The 21,877-nt window shown below is 39.0% G+C and overlaps 1 protein-coding gene across 1 annotated transcript in view; it reads right to left on the reverse strand.

Annotated features, from left to right (window-relative positions):
- The window catches only part of LOC117776966 (glutamate receptor ionotropic, kainate 3), an 83,489-nt gene that overhangs the window by 24,800 nt on the left and 36,812 nt on the right, over positions 1 to 21,877 (reverse strand). Inside the window, exons 2-8 of the mRNA XM_034611401.1 lie at positions 12,911 to 13,084; positions 12,474 to 12,731; positions 11,718 to 11,899; positions 9,258 to 9,311; positions 6,422 to 6,592; positions 5,146 to 5,289; positions 1,786 to 1,893 (exon numbers count right to left, since the gene is read on the reverse strand). Of these exons, the coding sequence (XP_034467292.1) occupies positions 1,786 to 1,893; positions 5,146 to 5,289; positions 6,422 to 6,592; positions 9,258 to 9,311; positions 11,718 to 11,899; positions 12,474 to 12,731; positions 12,911 to 13,084 (1,091 nt within the window). The remainder of the gene's footprint in view (positions 1 to 1,785; positions 1,894 to 5,145; positions 5,290 to 6,421; positions 6,593 to 9,257; positions 9,312 to 11,717; positions 11,900 to 12,473; positions 12,732 to 12,910; positions 13,085 to 21,877) is intronic.

The following is a 21,877-nucleotide window of genomic DNA, read 5'->3' on the forward strand; positions in this document are numbered from 1 at the left end:
ATAATATAATGTCTAATATGGCACTTTATTGGTGTTGTGAGTATCTGACATCCATGTAAATTTGAATAACAAAGAAAGAAAGTCTAAACAATGACACTAAAACAAACAGAAAGATTATTAAAATGGCAAATACTGCAGCAAGGGTACAGTTCATTTGTATGAAGGTACATCATGGGGCTGCAATTTGGATTACACTGTGAAAGTAATTCTGCTCCGCAGTCTCGGAAAGAAAAGCCAAGAGATTTGAACAAATAAAAGGAGTTATACATGCGAGAAGCCCTCAGGCAAAAACCTCTGCATATTGTGGAGACACACTCTGGAACGTATCATTAGCACAAATAGTCCTCTGGCTGTCAGTTACAATCTCTGTTTGCAAGTCAAACCCTCTACCAAAACCCGCCCTCCATCTTTACTGCGTTCTCTATTACCACAGACACAGCTTTTAATAATCACAGGGGTTTCTGCTCGAGGTGGATCCATTTAAAGACACACAGCGCCCCACAAAAAAAGCATGAAAAATGTCTGTTAATGTCCTCCCTGCCTAATCCAGAGAGAGGCATATGCTCTAATTTGAAAAGCACATTAGTTACAGCTTGTCACACAACCAAAGAGGACTCCAGGAGAGAGATTTAAAAATATCTGTGAATGCTTTCCGCTTTGCAAAACTCTTTGTAATTGTACCCAGTTACAATTAGCTCAATTCATTAAACATGATTAGCAAAAAGACTTGATTCAAAAGTTATTTACTCATGCAACCACACAGCAAGCATTACATTTATTTCACCCTCCTGAGCGCGCCGGCATGGACTGAAAAGTGGTACTCTAAGAAACTGTTCATAAATCCAGCACAAGCTCACATTTGGGCTAATATTCAATTACAGTGGATTAGTTGAGAAAAGTCCACATCTTAACAGGCTCAAATAGTTAAAGCCGATTCCATGGATATTAAAAAACTGCATTCCGCAGCACAAGGCTGGATCAACATGAACATGCATGAGTATAGGACTTGTCAATCATGTGAAGATGCAAATATGCCATCAGATACTTTTTTTCAATTTGACTGTGCTTCAACTTAATTGACTGCTTGCAGGACAAGATGCCAGTAAAAGGGAGAAGAGGAATAATTTCAAGGCAGCAGTGTTACAAGTGAATATCTCCGTTCTTGAACAGAAGGGTTACAAGCTGAAAAGCCCCTGCTATTATATGGTCCTGAGCCTTTGGGGAGTACTTGAGGAAGTCATAATGGGACTTATCCCTATTTGATGTATTCATAATGTATGAAAGCCCTCTACTAGAGAAAAGCTGTTATAGTCCAGAGGGTACTTTGCCTTACACTATAATAAAATAAGTTCTACATTACCAACCTCTTAGTTCGTTTTTTTCCCCCTTTTTGGAAAACATGTTTATACAGCTCATTACCGCCAAACAGCATTTTGGGCATCACCTCGAATTATCATTAAGAGAGGCTGCAATTAACACCCTAATGTGTACCCTAATCCAATTTGCTTTATGATCCACTAACTTATGCTTATGTTGAAGCAGCCAATTTGCTTCCTTGTTAGGAGGTAAATGATACTGTCAAATCTGCATTATCCTTTCCACCTCAGGAAGCAAATATGAGATGTATTTCTGAAATCAATATTCCATTAACTTCTTTTCATGGTGTAATCGTCACAGAAGTTGTACTTTTTTATACGCTGTGTGGGGTAATATACATTGCTATAAGTTTTATTCCATCATAGCAAAGAACGCATTGTAAAGGAAGCTGGAATTTCAATAAGTTACCTTTTCAAGTCCGTCCTCCTTTAGACTGACGATGTCTAGGTCGAAGTCTGTACGAAGACCAGTTGTCTTGTTGAATGAGAGTCTCCCGGTCAAACCATCCCAGTGGGACTGAAAGATAATACATATTTAAAACCATATTCATTGATCAAATTCCACATTGTCAATGTACAATGATGCACACAGCATTCTAAACTACGGCACAACCAAATGCAACTAATACAGGAATCTAACATCATTATTCACTGTCGCCCAGTCAGATTGGTTCAGATTTAACTGTTTTAATAGTTATGGTGCTGTTGCAGTGCATTTTGTCACCACTAGGTGCACTGACTTATGTTTGGAACAAAGTATTTGTTGCACATTGCAATTTGGCAAAACATAATGAAGAACAAATTGCAGTGAAATATGCAAGTGCTGTCAACAGAACACACTACAACATCCTCTGTCTTCCACTGAGAGAAAATTCACACTCACACTCGCATGAACACCCATAGACCAAAAGTACGAGCACGAATTGTACAGGCTGCATTTCCTTTTTTTAAATTGCATTTTACATCTCAACGCCTCCAAAGCATTTTCCCTCCAGACCACAGAGTTAATTAACAACCATCTCCTTTTGCTTGATTTCCCATGAGGGGGAAAAACACATAACTGCCCCCATTACGATTCCCTGATACCCGCCACCTCCATGGATGTGCGCGTATGCAAACACGGCAGTCCCTGCTAAGTACCTGTTTTTCTCACACTTAGGCTAATAGAGGTAGCCATCTATCAGCAGTAATGGAACTACATCTTCTTTTGTCATTGGTCTTGTCAGCTTTGGTTTAGTCTTGGCATTTGTATTGCATGCCATGCTATACAATTGATTTTTTATTTAGTATTTTATTAGTTTGATCTCCTTGAATTATTGTCATATTTGTATCCATTGGTGTCCATTCCATCCAGTCACAGTCTGTATTGGACAAGACCATATCTTTAATAGATCTTGTAGTTTGCTGATATTTCAAATCCAAATTGTAACAACCGCACAGGCTATAACTCTATTGTTCCCTCCTGTCGCTTGTCAGAACTTGTTGTGAGGAGATTCAAGCTTCAAGGAGAAGTTTGTGGCACTCTCCTTCTTCCAAGCCTCGTACCGCATTTCATCTTGCCTATCGCTGCAGAGGTGGGTGTCATGTTCAAACTGCTCTAATTCAAAGAGTGACATAAATGCCTCAGCCACATCACATCTGAAGGACCAATTCGACCTTCAGAACATGTCAGACACTTATCTTGGAGCAATCGTAAATCAGGTCTGAGTAAGGGTTTTTATAGCCTCACACGACAGTCTGTTTGCATAGGAACAACACTGTAATGATATCTTATTGACTTCACTCATTATCACAACAAATTGCTAACATGAGTGCTAATGGTACATCTCAGTCTCACAATGCTCATTGTTTCAACTGACCGCACACACACACACACACAACATTGTTTGTCTTGCATTGTAATGGTGTAAGCCTATGTGATATTGTGTTTGCGCATTTGGCAGACAAGCAGATATTGTTCCTGCAACTCAGACACAAACAATAGTATTCGTGGATCTTGTGCCAGATGGGGATGTGTAGCTGAGAGACATGATAATATGGGGCATCAGTTTTCAGAGCACACTTTACACAATGAATTCTGGGTGTTGTGGGAATGGTTGGAAACAGTTGCATCGTGAGCGCAAGGACAAAAATTACATTTTCTCCCAGGGTGTTCATCATGGATATGTCATTATAAATGAATGGTTACATATTGTTGCTCTAATTCTATTTACTCAGGGAAACTACTCTTAACATTGGATGCTTTATACCCTGGGCCCTAATTTTTGCCAAACAACAAACTGAAAATTGGATTTTGTGTGCTTTTAAATCCTCCTGAAAAACACTGCCTGTACCTTTACTAACTGTGTTAGAGTGATATACCTCAGTTCATATCAACAAGGTGACAATAATCATTGTGACAATAATAATCGTTCACACAAACCTTTTATTACAACCAGCCACTCTAAGCTAAGAGGAAATGCACAATAACTGTACCCCACAATGCTAACTGGTCAGATAACTGTGCCTCACTGGAAATCTCAACACCTTACTGGTCTTAGTGCACTTATGTAGCTTTCTATATCCTGGTAGCCCAAAAGGTATGGTGAATATTAACTGATATAATACAATCACCTTGAATTCTATTGTTATGGTAAGCACCCTGTCAAGTGGACAAACAACAAAATGTTTCACAGGCATGTCAAGTCCCTCCCCCTAACTGAATCAAAGGTACAGGTCATTGGACCAAGAGTATGTGGGAGAGCAACCAACTGGGACCAACTGACACTGGGTGAGAGGTGGGATACACCCTGGACAGGTCACCAGCAAACCACAGGGCTGATGCATTTTAGACAGACAACTGTTCACAGTAATACTTGTGACATTTAAAGGCGGCCAGGCTAGGTACAGTGACGATCTGCTTTGCGACTTCGACCCTAGGGAATGAAACAGGGTGCCACATGGTAGTAACTTGTTGGAAAGGATGCTGCCATTTTGAGGATGGGTGGGATGGCTCAGGTTACCTATGACCACACTGTCCCTCTCTGTCATCAAAGTGAGGCTCAAGAAATCATTCGAATCAGTTGAATTGTTTTAGAGAAAAGTGGATGAGGAATAGCGTTTAGCTTTACCCTTTTATATGGACAGCCCCCTGTTGCTATCACTCTTATTGCTCTGTGGGCATATCCAAATTAATCGGGCAGTTCCCACAAATGATGGATCCTGGTTACAAGCCGGAGCCTTGATGAAATACTGTAGCTTGAGGTTAATGCTTTATTTCTGCAGTAATGTGAGTGATTATAAGATGGAAAGAGAAACAAATGGAATTCCTGCCTTTTCTAGACCACACCCAAGACAAAAAAATCCTAATGATTTTGTTGTTTGAACAGATCAAGATACAAATAGTAGCATCGCTGCACACCCTTCATCTGCCATTTTGCAAAGACTTGTTTGTGTATTCTGAGGCACTGTCAGACTCTCATGTTAGATGAAATAAGAGCTGATTACACAAGTTGCACTCTCAAAAGGTGACAGTACGTGCTTTCTGGAAAATAGGTTATGAATACAGGGAATTTATAAAGCTGACAACAATGCTGCTTTGATGTGTCTATCAAGGCTTGGTTTTCTTTATATGTGGATATTATTGATTTACTGGGTAAATATCTAAGCCTCAAATGACTACACGGTCCTCACTCCACTCCTATTGTCATGTTCACCACTCAATCAGTACGCTTTAAAATGAATTACACTCAATTCAAAATATAGCAGCGTGCAAAAGGTGTTACATCACCTCTTTGATGAAACTCATGAAGCGACCTCCAAATCTCCAGGGTTTGTGGCGGTGGCACTGCAGCGAGTTGACTGTCATCTGCGGAGCGTGCTGGTATGACACGGATACAATGTGGACCGCATCATAGGTCAGAGCTGCATCTGTCTGGAATAAGGGGTGAACATTATTTCAGCTGATGCCTGTGGAAAGATGAAACAGTCGGGTATCCATCAATCTAAAATTCATGCTGATATGGGACAATCTAAAGATAAGATTTTGTTTTTCTAATACCGTCACTTTTACACTTTACATTTTTATGATACATTCTTTGCCACACTTTTGGTGCAGACATTGTATTTTTGAGATAAATTATATACTGTGACGATTAAGCCTTCCTTCAAGTACATGAGTGTTTCACTCTCTTTAAACTCCCATCATACAAATTTTCAGCAAATTAAATTGAGATAAATGTACTTGTAAATTACCATCCTCAACTGGTAATTGAAAGTATAGTCCTACCTTTGTAAACCCAAAAATTTACTTTACACAGAGTTGCAAATTAAGACATTAGAAAGTTGGATTTAGTTGCTGTATACTGCTTATTCATTATACCTATCAGTCAGATTTAGGAGTAATCAGGCTTCAGAAACTTTATTTTTTTTCCAAAATAATGAAACTGTCCTGTTCTTGCAAGGATTGACCAGGATTGCCCCTTCTATTATTTTACCGGAACAGAGCCAGGATTTCCGAGCAGGTGGACATCATGTTCTCCTGTTCAGTCATGTAGCTTCAGATACAAACCTTTGTGTAAGCTTCACTTGCTTTGTCTACTAGGGTGAGGTTAGTCAATAAGTTTAATCAAAGCTTTTATCCAAAAACTAAATTGCCCACTGTCACTGACTACAAATAGCATGCACATGGAACCCATGAACAATTGTTTAGAAGAGGCTGGAACCAGTACAAATGATTTTACCTTTAAAAAATATATTAATAATACATTCATATATCTCTGTCTTTCCCAGTCAATATTTAGTGAAGCAACACAAACTACACAAGTCTGTCCAAATACTAAATAAATCATTTTTTGTATTCATACATGAGCAAAGCCTCAGTCTGTGTAAATTAGAATCATGTATTGTGTGCATTGTGTGAATTGCTGAGGTAAAAGCTTTGATTCTAAAAGTAAAACACAGCGAAATCTAATTCTCACCATGGGCAGAAGCCACTGATCCTTATGTTGACATTTTGATTGAGTGACTGACTTTAAATGGAACAACACAGAAGTAATAAAACATACCGTCATGATGCCCTCCAGCAGGCCCGAGTCAGGTTTGTGTGGTAGCTGCCTCTCCATCGACCATTTCTCCACAATGGATGCAACCTGGGGATTATCCACGTTGAGGATGCGGAAGCCGGTCATGTTGACACCACAGAAGCGATATGGCTCCAGGTCAATGGCCATCAGGTCCTTTTTTTGAGAGACAGCAGTATATGGATTTTCATTGAGTGTACCAGTGCTGAGCATCTTTATTTTAAGTATTTCTCCTGGATGCATCCTCCTCACATATAAAAGGAGTGACGCAGCAGCTGATTAAAGAGATACTATATTAAGACCAAATCGAGGGAAAGAAAGAAGAGATACAGTTTTCAATGTCACATCAGGAAATTTAAGTATGGTGTCTAAAGCAGTGTCTGTACAATATATGAAATCTTAAAAGGCTCTTGTGGCGGAGTCATTTTTCTGCAGGCAAATCCTTTTAGAATTGACAAATTGTTATTGGCTTTGTACCTACATAGCAATGAATTACACTGCACAAACAACAGGCTTGTGTCATATAACTTGTTTTTCTTTATTATGATCAATCATGCAAAATGTATAGATTCATATTTGTAGCTAAGGAAAAATTTGCAAACAAGAAAATAACAAAAAAAAAAACACCAGTTCTGTTGGATCATGTTAATAATTCAACACTTGCATTCCCCCAGCAACTTCTGAGCAAAAAGCAATTCAATTTGAGTCGCTGTAATTTCTGGGGCAGCCGTTGTAGCTGAAGTGTGAAGTCACATGTTGACACATGTCGTGTCGGAATGGGCCAGGGGGCTTGGAAAAGACATTTGGATGAACATAGATATTTCATTAGCACCCTGTGGGGTTAGTGCTGAGGGAACAAGAGCGTGTAAGACACTTACTAAAGAACGGCCGCCGCCAGTCACTGAAATATTTCTCCTCATTTCTTTTTTCTCTCCCAATAGAATCTAGTACTGTACTATCTTTCATGAACAGAGATCAAAGTAAATCACTATTGTTCTATATGACATTCAGAAGCACTCAGCAAAGTAGATCAGGTTACGAGTTTTGTATCTTTGAAGCTAAGAATACAAACTAACTGGGACAGAATTGTTTGTAAAATATAATGCATCTTTTGCGACATCCTCATTTTGTCTCAGGGCATTTTCGAAAGTCGGAGAAGTAAGTTGTTCCAATTATAAGTTGACTTTTCGCTGCACTGCCTTTTTACACACGTCGATGAGACAGAAACAACATTATCCAACAACAACAACATTACACAGCAGTGTTCTTTACCTGAGGAACACGCCCCATATCTCTGAGTACAAGTAGAAGTGTTCTGTATGTGCTCAGCTTTAGGTTCTCAGAGATAGCTGCTGTGAGACGAGAGCTATGACAGACTCATTTCACAAGGACAAGGAAGTTATTACCCCATACCACTCTGCTGTTGCCTTTTCATGCTCTAATAAGTCGCCATTTCCCTCAGCTCAGAGGATAAAACACAGACATCAGGAGATTCCATCGAGGGGAAATTGTATTGCTATGTAAAACCATGTATTCATCATTTTCAATCAAATCAAGCCACTAGGTATAATCATATTAATGGTGTGGCAATCAGTATGACAACATATTTAGATAGATCCCACAATGAGATTGTATAAAGATACCCTTAATGAAAAAATATCTTGTTCCAGAAAATCATATCAAATACGAGTTTTTAAGTCAAACTGCAAGTAAATATATTTTTCTCTTCCATTTATTTAGAAACTTTTACAGTTAACACATCAACCAGTGCACTGATGATAAAAGGGAATTTCCCTATTAAAGCAATACACATGCTACACCAACATGACGCATGGCAGAACAATATCATTGCCACGCTGTTGAGCGTGAAAGATGACACCCATCATGCCTGGACCTCTATGTCATATCGCATTATCACAACAGTCGGGCCGAGTCCAGAGAGACAGCCAGTGTGTGTGTGTGCAAGGGAGGCAGGCACAGACAATAACAGAGAGTGAAAGGAGCAGCATCGAACATGCTGCTATTCATTCCCGCTCAGTCTGTTGTCACCAGATAGCCAGTGTCACAGTGAAGAGCAGCCATGGCTCCCTGCTGGGACTGCTTATTTTAGCCCAACAAGATCATTTTAGCAGAGTAAAAACAGTGACAGATATAATGTTTGGGTTTATATCAGATATATATGATACATATACATACAGGTGCCAGTTTATTAGGTACACCTAGCTCAAACTACTGCTCTGATACAGCTGCCATATCTTCATAGAGGTTACAATTTTTAGAGTTTAATACTTTTAAGGATGGAGGCGAGTTATTACTGAGGATAGGTCTATTTTAGGCCTACTAATGATTTAATTGGTGTAAACAAACCTTTCATAGAGCCTGAAATCAATAACTTATTTTTATATAGTTTATTGATTTAAAAGCCAATAAACTGAGGAATTATATTCAGTTTGAAATCTGGTTTATGTTGGTGCTGTATTGCAAGCAAGTTCATTAAATTACTACATATGGCATCATTTTGTAAAAGCTCACGATGAACCACTTTTTGTAAAATTGGAAATTTCGTTCAGTTTTGAATCTCAGGCTGTTGTTTTTTTTCCCTTCTGCCACCTCAAAGACTTTTGTTGACTTTACATAAAGCAGAGTGTTTTCTACAGCACACTGAAGACTCCATTAAGCCTGCAGTTTGTCAAACAAAATTGATATAATGGACTGGATCCAAAGCCCATTGGCAATTAGCCACTATTCATCACGAACCTCAAGCGGTGGGGAGATGAGAACAAACAAGACCCTATTTGCATTAACAAGCATGATACATTACCAGAGTGGTGAAGATATAGTGGTAATACTCTGTCATCATCCCCATGGTCTGTGCCTGGAAGGAGATGGAGACAGAGGATGGGAGAGGAAGGTGTGAATGAATGGAGACAGGGGAGAGAAAATGGTCATTTCGTTACGTCGGGGTATTTTAGAATCAACAGCACGGTGAGAACAAACAAAACCAAAGAGCCACACGGAATGGCTTTCATCAGCAAAGGAAAAACATATCCAGATTTTAATGAACATATTGACGAACATGCTGTTCATTTTGTGGGCAAGTGTCTGCTATCACTTGCCGAGATTCCTGCGCCATATGTGTTCCAGAGAATTACATAATAGCAATTGTAGTCAATGCTTTTCTATGCATTTAAACGGTTCGCAATGGCTCAGGACTTGTGACGTTATCCCAGCAGAGGCGAGCCTTCAATCAGAAGAGCTCGGTAATCTTTGTCTCATAGCCCAACACTCCATCACTGCCACTTGTTTCACTCAATCTACATTCAAAGGCACCACATTCCCATGGCGGCTGTGCTTCCCTCTTAATTGTACCATCTGCCGTGGAGGAAAAAAAAAAAGCCAAGGTTATGTAAATAAGATGCTGTGCTTATGTGGAGGCAAATTTCCCTTCTCCATCTATAGACATCAAGCCAAATGCATGACATTGAAAACATGAGTGATGTTTTGTATTGTGTGCAGGAGATTTCATTAATTACAGTAATGTATTTACCAACTGCAGGATGAATTTAGAGTGTGATGCAATGTGATTCTGTCAACATTTCTTTTTTTCATCGGGCATCTTATTGTAGCTTATCTCCATATGTCCCTGTTCTCGCCAGTGGCCCAATCACGTTTTAAGATTAATACTTAAGAAATGACACAATGAAGGGCAAAAGGAGAGGTTTGATTTTCAAAGGCAGCAGGGACAGACTTCTTATTTTCTTGCATCCTGTCAGAGAGCGAGTGCGACCTGACAGAGGCGTGTTGAGTGCAGGTGAGCTTGTCAAAACAAAGACGGGACCCAACATACTGTTGACAATCACAGCGTGACAAATGAAACATCCCAAGGGCACAATACAGTAGTTTCAGACGTGATGTTTCAAACCTTTAAAAATACAATTGCGTCAGATTCTCCTTTATACGTACGCACCCCGCACCACTCAGGTCACATTAAATTCAGCGCATCAGATTTTCACTTATTGTCTTAGAGATGAGCTGCTTTTCAGTAAAGCTGGAGTTGAGAATCTTGACATACTGTTGTTCATGAGATGATCTGTTTTGTCACACTACAAATCAAAACTCTCGTGATATGAATTCAAGTTTTTGCCCTTAGAAAGAAAGTTTCTTTTATTTCTGCTTCCAGCTTGTCAAATGTCAGTATTTCTTGTTTAAAGAAATATATTAATTAATATATTATTATTAAATATGTGGAACTGAATGCATTTTTTGGTTTGGTGGGTTAATTTATCATTAAATTAGTACAATTCAGATCTCAATTGTCCTACAACAGGGAATTATTTTTGCAGCACATTTGATACCGCTTGAACACCAAAGATATTAAAGTCATCCCATAATACAACATTCACACAACTCAAAATAAATAAAGACAAATACAGGTATTCTTAGTGGTTGCCCTAATCTTTATCTAATAATTATGATTGACAGGAATTATTGCTGTGTTTTATCTAACGCTGTATTTTGTAAATGAAATATGCACAGAGCTGCTCTAGAAGGCATCACAGCAAAGTGTCAAAACAACACATATTTTCATTTACTACATGTTAGTACTGTATGGTATTGAATTAAATGAGCTTTCTCATGATCACACTTAAATACGTCTGTAACACGACGTCCTGATAATTTGTTGATGGAGAAGAACTGTCTGGAGCAGTTTTGCCCCTAAACTTTCTCTCACTTCTTCTGTCAAGTGGACACTGATTTCATGGTGCGAGATGTGTCGACTGGCCACGAGCACACATGTGTCATCTTAGATCTCAGTAACTTGGGAGGACTGAGTTATTTAAATAACTTGGAAGGAGATGAAGCATTTGGTAAACATGTTAATAGAGGATGACAGCAACTGAATGGAGGGGGGGGGGGTATCCAGCAGCATGCCACTGACATCTATAGAGCATCAGACCACCTACACAATCTCCGTTCATTTCTTGTTGACAGCTCTTTGTTGACTGACGGTTGTTTATATCAAAACACGTGTATAAACAGGATGTATATTAAAGTCAAATTGGGCGGCAATTCGTCCATAACAATCACCCTCTGCTTCTCTCCTCCCACCCACCCACTTAAGTTCTTGGTAAGTCAAACCCTCCATATGTTCGTCCACCACAAATACAATAAGATTTAACTGGTGTCAAACAAAGCTTTGTGGCAGAGGACCAGGAGATTGAATTTGTCCGGTTCTATCAATAGAGGGCTGAATGCCATTTTATGAAAGGCTCACACTAACCTGTTTGAGAATCTGTGCCGCCATTTGGTGACTGCAGTCGAAGATGATGCGGAACTCGCGACTTCTCTTCATTTCTTTGAGAAGGGGTCTCGTGTCCTGCGAGTCAAGAGGAAGCTGACGTATCTTTAGCCTGATGTTGTACCTGGACGGGGCCATTATCAGCTCCTGTAGCCTTATAAGGCCTGAAGCAGAGAAACAGCACTAATGACGGCATGGCCACACAGAAAATGCTCTGACAATGAGGTACATGACGTAGATTCTGTAACATTACAGTAACATTATATAGAAGTGCAGTAAACACGTTAAATGGACACCAATATTCCAATATTAACCTGATTAAGACATGTAAACAGCATTGTCAGATTACCTTAACCTGAGTAATATTATACTCAAAATAAGCAATGACCAAATTAAGAGAGGTGGAGTATTCTGACCTTATTCTCATTATTTAGACATGTATACATCTTAATCCCATTACGTCTTATTGGAGTTTGCACAATATTTTGCGATATCGACATAGGGCAGTTACCAACTGCTTGACTCATGCCCTGATTTTAAATGTAAACTTTTGCAAAATTAGACAGAAAACACTCAATCCCTGCTGGAGGGGACGTCAGACAGACAGACTAAACTCTGCAAAATGGAAATGGAAATATGAACGGTATATTCTATTAGCAGCTTACGTAAACATCATAATCCAAATAAGGTCAAACGTCAGAATATTGCTGTCCATGTAAACACAGTCAATGTCTTCACCTGTGCTGTCATCATATACCACGGTGGCTGTTTTCCATTTGAGAAACTGCACTAAGTCCAGGATGGCATAGCTGAGTGATGAGTAATCCGGGTATAGGTTTGCGTAGAAGGCGTCCCTGTTGTCCAGAGGGTGGTGTTTCCATCGCACCTGGACGTGCGGCACTTCCAACGCATTGCAGATGGACTGCACAGCATTTGACGATGAGCTGTGTGAGGGCCCAAATATTGCAACCACTCCTAAAGACAGCTGGTCGCAAGCTAGAGAAGAAAAAGACGGAAGAAACGCTTGAGAAGAAAGCAACTCCCAATAACTTACATAAAGCTTCTAAGGAATTATAGTTCTGAAACATATCCTTGTTTCTTTGACCAACCAGCTTCTTGTCGTCCTTCCACAGTGTGATCACAGTCCTTGAACAAACACCATAGAAGTCACTCACCTTTCCTCGATGCCTCAAAGCTGTCGTAGATATTAATCCTCTGTATGTCATATGTTAATGTTGTGTTTGGCAACAAAGTCCTGTTTCTGTTGATGTTATTGACAGCAAATTTAAAGGCAAGCTCCTCCGCGCTGACAAGTGAAACAGGTCCATCTGTTTGCTCGAAAATCCCACCTGAAAGAAAAAAAACAGAAGGACACGTAAAGCCCATGACAGTTGGTCTCAAACATTAGCACAAGCAGAGGTAGAAAACACAGGATTCCAGATATAGGACTAAATGATATCGAGAGGCATTTGCACTTAGGATTGGCAGAGAGGGAAGCAGTGCACATTACACAAGGTATTGAATTTGCTCAGCAAACATGGAGCAACCCTCTCTATTTTCAGGGAATGTGGAAAAAACCAATATCAGCTTTGAAGTCCAAAGCCATAATGGATTTAATAATGTGTGTGTGTGTGTGTGTGTGTGTGTGTGTGTGTGTGTTCCATCAGTCCAGCAGAGTAGTTTAGGCTGCTGTCTCTCCATTAAAATGTCCTTTTATTTCAACATACAACCACATTGGTGGAGCACATATCTGGGCTCTGTACTCTTCTTTTACATAAAATTCAAAGTAAAGTATTTTTTAGATGGAATGGACTGCTGCTCAAAGCTCACAAAGGGGGCTCACATCAAAGTAGACATGAGACATCAGTGCTGCACTACATCCTTCAGATAAGGGAAAGAAGAAAAAGCTTATTTTCTGTAGTTTACGAGATGAACATTACTTTACATCATATGCTAGACCTAAATTTCAAATGCCAAAAAAACATACACTATCAAAAAGAAGGATTTTATATTTACGTTAGGTCCTTAGCGCTGGTTTTATACATTAATTCAAGTACATTTTTAAAAGAACGTAAACTGCTAAATCTATGAACAGTCATACAAATTGAAGCACTTAAATGAAATTTCGGTATCTTAAATAAGTAACCCTGATGATGTCATTCTGATAGAGTGTAGTATTGATTTAAAATGTGACTAATGTTAATTGTTTACATTGAAACATATTCAATCCGTTAAACTATTTACAAAAATCCAGTTATTTTTGTTTCATTTAAGCACATTATTTGATATTCAGAGTGTTTACTTTGGAAATACTCCACTGTCGTGTCCTCATCTACCACATCTGACAATTGTCTAAGTTCCACAAATTGTGTGTAATCGGTGAAGTAAGAAACGCAAGTCCTGTCAAATGTGAGACAACAAAGTTCGTCTGTGGCTCAGCTGCAGCTTTGAAGACGACAGCTTCGACAGCTTCCTGAACAGACGCCTGTAGGAACATCAGCTTATGGAGAGACCAGCTCCTCCACCTCCACTCTCATCATATTATCCCTTTCAATAACAAGGCAGAATGCCTCGGCCTTCTTCTATCACATCTAAAAAGAATGTTCACTGTCTTCAAAAGTCTGTATCTGTATTTTAGTTGAACTTTAATGGCTATAATTGAGGCAACCTTTTAAAACAAGCTTCTTCTGCATCCAGATCACACATTTATAAACCCTGAATCATCACAGTGGAAGTAATTGTTAAGACATATTGAACTGATTTTAAATGATTCGTCTTAAAATGTTGATAATCATTTGAAAACTCTGTCCACTCTCTCAGGACTCTGCTTTATGGTAGTTACTAGTTGGTTTTGTGTTGCATCATATTCCAAAGTTACTTTTCAAATACTTCCTTATTGAAAACTGTTTTCTTGGTTCAATTAAATTTTAATCCAGTCATTTCTGTCTTGACAATTGGCCCATTTTCATAAATCACATGCTGTTTGTGTGGCAGCTAACCATTATTTTTAATGATCCATTTATCAATTGACGATGTCCAAGGCGACAACATCTGGCTGGTTTTTCCCCGAAAAGAGTATAAAACTTAAAGATATCCAGTTATAACACATCAGAGAGAAAAGCTGTAAAAAAGCTGGAACCATGAAAATATTTGGCATTTATTCCCACATGGAAGACAATTTATTGCTGATTTAAATTGTTACTTGTTCATTTTGTGTTGGCTAAAGTCTAGGAAAGACTGTTTATATTGTTATGGGATGTGAACTATAGTAACACTATATATTATCTACAGTTATTGGCTTTATGCAAACCTTAACCAATATTGAAACATAGCAAAATAATCAATTAAAAAGACTCTATTGTAATATGGCCCAAAAGGCAATGGATTTGTATTGTTCTATATTCCTGTTTTGCTGTATTATTTGTTCTGTAGGATTTTGCCCTTCCATGGCCTAGTGCACATTTCACTAATCCGAGAGAATACCTGGTTGCAGAGAGCTGAGCATGTAAATAGCATCTGTGACCCACTGATGCCCCTGAACAGACCCCCAGTGCCCGGATCACAGAACCATATATCTGCTGCTGCTATGGGCACAGTGGCAAGTCTGGGAGCCAAGATCATCTCACTATTTATGACTCAAAGCCTTCCCAGATTGCGGGGGGGACATGATGCATAAACCGCCCGGTGGAATGCGTCACATTAAAATAAATGAATCCTTCCATTTCATAGGGAAATCTCATTAGAGTACATTAAGTAATCACTGGAGTATATAGTCATTTGACTGTTAAGAGGATAAAATGTGCATTGCTCAGAAACACTCTAACAAATTTAATAAACAAGAGGAAACCTGCTCCTTGGGAAGAAAGTCCTGCGGATAATTTGGTTTCCCACTTTTAGAATTCTGCCATAAATACAATAGCAAGAGCTGCTGCAACTCCATCAGATGAGGGCAAATCAGTTCTTTTTAGCATCACGCCAACTTAACTCTAATGATGTAGAGATTGGAATATTATGGATGGAGCGATTTTTACCAGCTCCCATTTAAACAACTACCCTGAATGCGCACACGAATTGAGATGCATAAATACGAGACTTGATTTTGTGAATCATCGTCAAAAGGCCTGAAATTAGCATGTCTATAGACACACACACAAAGGCCTTTAATTAGTCTCTAAGGTCCCCCCACAATATATAAATCCGCCACTAATTGCAGCTGTTTCCATAATTTGTGGATTGGCTGCATTCATAAACCATAGACTGATGCATGTGGAGAGAGGAATATGCTACAGTGGCAAAAAGTACATTAAACTCGACCACCCAAACTTTGAGACATGAGGAGGGGCTTCTAGTACTTGTGCTGTATGATATCATCACAATCTGATTCTGACTCTTATATTGTGCAAAATTATACACAATACAACACACGTAATTACTCAGTTACTTCAGTTTTACTGTATTCAAGTCATTTCCTAATTTCCTAATTCCTAATCTGACATATTTAGGGGACTGATATCTATGAGTATGCACAATTTGGTGCAGTTTGAATGATTTTAGGATTGAATTTAAAGACTGTTGTGCCGTGGTGCAGGTATTAGCTGTATTTAATGCCATTCTACTGCATTCCGCTTATCGTCAGTGTTGCTGGTGCCAAAATCCATTACCATTCATTAAATGTGTTAAGCTTACAAGATTTGCAGATGTAATTATACGAAACAAAGGCATCAAGAAAGTAGAAAGCCAGGGTATGTTGATGGGGTTACAAATGAATCGTTTATACAATGTACAATGTACATCGTAAAGTACATCACATAGTTAAATATTGATATTGGAACAAAAACACATGTTCATCACGACATAAAACTGTTCACCTGATCATAGCGATGAGTACAAGTGCATGGAATGTAATTTTTCAAGCTAATAAATTATACATTATCAAAACATTTGGCCTGCATGCAAATGAAAGCCTTAGGTGATCTGTAGTGAATGAAAAATCAAGCTGAATTTAATTCTTAAACAGTAGCTGTGAGTGCAGAGGGGTCTGCGGGGCCTAAAGGATGCAGGCTCAAGTTTCACGTTTCAGCTGTAAAAATCCATGCTATAGCTTCAGAGCCCTACACGTCATGAACCTGCAAACAAAGTGGGCAAACGCACAAGCATAAGCCCACTCTCTCTGCTGTTGTGCGTTGACAAGCTGCCTGCAAGCCAACTTGTAGTTGGTTAGGTTGGAATCATCTGGGTACCACAGAAAATACAGATTTTTAACATGTACTGCATTTACTGATAGAAGACTTCAAAGACTGCAATCTGAGTGACAGGGCGACAATCTGCCAAATCCAGCTGCAATGTTGAAATAGAATTATATCAAGGGTTGTTTTTGCTATTTGTTTGTCTTATTTCCCACATTAACATTAAAGCTGTCAGGTTTGGATGAAATATACTTTAGATGAATTTAGTGTTACCTCGTGTCGGATTTCCTGATTTCTGGTGAGGCAGGATTACTCTGAAGAAATGTTTTATTGTATGTTTTGTTTTCCAATTTTCCGAGTTGATTCATTTGTTGGAGAAACACGCTGCATTTTTCTTTCTGAATTTATCCGAATTAATTCATCATGGAAACTAAATGCAATCTCATCTAACAGCTGTCGTTTTATTGTGGAGCCATTCAAAGAACAATCTTTTTCATCTATTGTCATCCAATAGTTTGTAATTGTAATGCAATGTAAACACGAGTGTTGGAAATGTGTTCGTCCCGATTCTAATAGTAATCACACAAACACACAACTCAAAGATGATTTGTGCATCTATTCTTTGAAGGAATCATAACATTTTCACTTTTGTCTGAAAATGAGTCCTTCCTAGTTTAAGCAGTTGACTTGAACAGAGTTTAACAGTGTCAACAACTCTTAAAAGCAAAGCGAGGTCACATTTGACAACTGCACAGTTTTACTACTGGGTTAAAACTACTGGATACCATTACCACTACAGGATAAGGGGCCTTTTTGTTATTTTTCTGCTAAGCAAGAATCTGACCCTACATGTGGTACCAAACAACTCTGATGACCTCACCCCACTAGTCCTTCTAAACTTTGCTAAACCCATTTTTAGACAAGACTACCTTGGAGAAAAAGAAAAGTTGAAATAGATAAATAATTAAAACATTTTGTATATAAATACAATGAATAATACATATGTAGAGACATGTAGGTACATGGAGTAAATATTATTTATATTGCCCTCCATTGCATTATACCTTGAGCTTGTAAAATCCAACTCTTTGCTGCCAGCGCTCCAGCCTAAACAATGAAACTAGCTCATTATGCTCTTGGATACATGTGCGCTCGCCCACTGCATTTCTGAGTGTTGCTCTTTTGTACTTTCTTTTCACTGGTGGGATTCCCAATCTCCCTGTGAATAGCTCCCTGTCTCGCTGGACGTACAACAGCACTCAGTTTCACAATGATGGCAGCAAACAATGACCGGCGCAAAGCACACACGCAAACTGCCACGAACACTCGGAAACGCAGCCAATTTTGGGAAGAATATGTTTCTTCATAATTACGGGTAACAACAGAACACTCGGGACCATCAGTTGCGTTTTGCTGGGCCCAGTAGCTGAGTTAGCCAATGCTGTGCTTGCTATCCGAGAAAACACAGGCCAGCAATCTTTTACATTTAATCAATGATAAGTATCATGGCAGGAAATTAAGGGTGCTGGTTAATTAATGGTGTCTGGCAGCGTGTCGGCTCATTAGTCAGCAGAGACACCTCACAGCAAGAAGGTTTCAGGTTTGATCTTAGCTGTGGTTCTTCTCCACACGTTCACCTGGGTTTCACCCCAACACTCTGGTTTCCTCCCTGTAGTCGGAACACACGCGGCTCAGGTGAATCAAAGACTCTAAATTGCCTGTGGGTGTTAGTGTGAATGTGTTTCTCTGTGTGTCAACCCCGCGGTGGATCAGTGACCTGTTCAATGTGTTCCTGTGTATTTCTCGTAATGCTCCAGCCCGTCTGTAACCCTTATCAGGAAGAATTGATAATAGGTGAGTGGGTGATTAATTACTCTGGTGAATTCAACCAGGACTCAGAATCTCAAAAAATTTATATTTGAATGTTAATTTGGAGGAAAAATCTGGGCAAGTGTGCATTGAAATATGAGCCACTATCTAGTATGAATAATGTGAATGGAAGTTCTATCTCAAACATGTTAGTGTGATTGCAGCCTTGCATTGTAATTGCATTGCATATAAAACAACTAAAATATATCACATTAACTTATTAATATAGAATGAGGTCTTTTGAATATTTAAAAACCTAAAACATATCACTTTGCCCTCTAACATGATGTGTTTAGCTTTATTCTTTCCAGTACTGTACATATGTTTACAGACATAAGATTAAACAACGTTAGGACCACGAGCTCCGTGTTCTCTCTGTAGATCAATAGGCTGGACATGATTATCTCACAGAGCCTTCTTACTGTGTTTTGGTAATGTGGGCGATTACATTACAAACTAAAGCTAAAGCACAGTATAGCTTAAAGGATTAAATGGGCCATGTTACTTTATGGGTGGCATCCGCTCTTATGTAAGCGTCTGTGTACACTGGTAATGCATGTACATTTACATAACTAGAAGAATAAAGCCTTAATTCTCAGAACAATTGTTATAATTTAACAATAAAAAATGACTTTTAAACTTATATCAGCTGAGTGATATATTGTACATCTGATCTTTTGTTGTTTTCCAACAATATTTAAGTTCACACACATTTAACAGTGGATTGAAATTCAGCTTTGCTTGGTAAAAAATGACAGCAATGTTTAATAGTTTACTTTGATTTATAACCTCAGATTATGAAGTATTTAGCTGTTTGCTTTAACTTAATCTATGTCAAATGCATGCAAATATGTACAGTGAGTCTTGCTTCCCCGTTCAGTTTGCACAAGTGGCATCTGGTAAAGATTTGACAATGTTAGCATAACTAATATTTGAAAAACTTACTTCCAAATGCACTGCAATGAAAGAAGCTGTTACAAATTTGCAGAAATAAAAGAATGTTATTGTTTTTATTCATATTTTCTTTTTGAAATATCAAGCAACAGACATCCAGTAAAATATTTTCCCCATAAATATATCACCTCAGAATAAATATATATTAAACATGTTCACATACACATTGTTTCTTGCAGCGTGCTATAGATAACGTGACTTGTCTCACACACACACTGCCTGTCTGCTAAGCTGACGTCCATTCATCATTCAGACTGATTCATTCTGTCTCCATTCATGTCTTAATGATTTATTTTCCTTCGTATTGTAGCCACCAATAACATGGCAAATAATTGTCTCCTCCAACGCTCAGTCTCAAAGCGATCCATTAGGAGGAATGACAGTTTACATTTCTTACTTTTGACAGACTGTCAACATAATTGTATATACATTGTATAAATGTGTATATATTACTTATATATAGCAGCTTATAACAATCAATATTGATAATTGATCGCAGCAGGAGAATCTGGTCTTGGATGGAGAATAATGACAGAAATGCACAGAAAGGAGACAAATATCACTGGAAGCAGCTTTTCTTCCAAATTTGACATCAACAGTCAATGACAATGTTTGAAGTGTCACAGCATTTAGACGGATGTGTTGTAATGTGCACAGCTTTCAAAGGGCATAATAGATTATCATATAAATTGAATTTGGCCTGTAATGAGAAAGGATGTTTTAATTATGTTATTTCTCCCCCTAACTCACTGTCCACATTGGATCTTCGTCCGGCTCTATCACAGCTGAGAGGCATTCTTATTTATTTGATACGATTAGTAGCACTCTTGCTGCCCTATAATGTTGTGATATCTCCTCTGTCAGTGGACTGTCAGGTAACAACACATTTGTAAAATCTAATTTTATGCTCAAGTGGTTCTGCTTCTGCAATTTATCGCAGCTATCGCTCACCCTCTCCCCTGCTCGCTCCTGCTCGCTTCCCCTCGCTCCCGCTCCCTCTCCAGTCTCCACCCTCTCTTCCCAGCTTAGTGAGGTGTTTTGATCTCATTATCATTCCCAAACATTCACACCGGATAATCTGTCAGGGCGGGAGCCTGTGCTGTGCACCGTGCAGGGCACCCTGGTCATGATTAGGGGTGTCGGGGCGTGCTTGCAATGAAAATACCTTTTTCTTCAAATTAGAAGTAATCTCTGTATCTTTCTCCCTGTATGCTACAAAAACTCAGCTCTGTCAATGAGATTCTGTAGTCAAGAGAATCTGCCTCATACTGTATGAGAACAGCTGTGGGACAACCCGGTGAGGACACTGAATTGATTAGCCAAACGGAGCAGTGGGATTCAGGTGCCCTTTCAGAAGCCACAAATCCCTTTCCAGAAACACTGCACAATGCACAGTGAACCTGCATTAGACAATCCCGTTCCACAATGCACGATACAAACAGCCACCTCTCTCCTGTCTGTGGCCTATTGTTATCACAGACTTAAAACCCACCTCATGCCAAATCCTCACCTCGCTGCCAGTTCAATCAAACATTGTGCCAAGGAAACGGGGAGCGAGACAATGGCGACTAATGCCAGGTGGATGGGGGCTCTGGATGTGCCAAGCTACCTGTGTCCATCACCATCCCTACCCCATCTATATCCTCACCCGCTGCCACCTTTCTTTGTCCACATATGGTGGTAGAAAATGCAGACCTGCAGCCCTGGCACTTTGTCACAGTGGGACACAAAGGTGTCCAGCAGCAGGGAAAAGCTCCACGCTGTGCATAAACAACAGCTTTAGAAGGTACATCTTCAACAATCCCTGTGTGTGTGAGTGTGTTTCTGTTTTGGAAGTGGACCTATATAGAGATAACCACAACAACATAAGTAAAGTTTATACTTACCAGCTAACCAAGGCTGTATTTTAAAAAATAGAGTACAGATACTCTGCTGTTATCTGTTTTGTGAGAAATACAAAGCTTATAAACTCAAGTTAATGTATACATGTAGTTTTAACAATAATTCTTCAAGGCCTCAATGTAAATACATATTCTAAATTAAAATCTTATGAGCAGGGACCCTGGAAGTCAGTCAGAGTTGGGTGTGCTTAGAGAAAGTCTGTTTACGGTTATTACATCATATTAAATGCAG

Source organism: Hippoglossus hippoglossus, chromosome 16 (assembly GCF_009819705.1).
Source record: "Hippoglossus hippoglossus isolate fHipHip1 chromosome 16, fHipHip1.pri, whole genome shotgun sequence".
Taxonomy (NCBI): domain Eukaryota; kingdom Metazoa; phylum Chordata; class Actinopteri; order Pleuronectiformes; family Pleuronectidae; genus Hippoglossus; species Hippoglossus hippoglossus.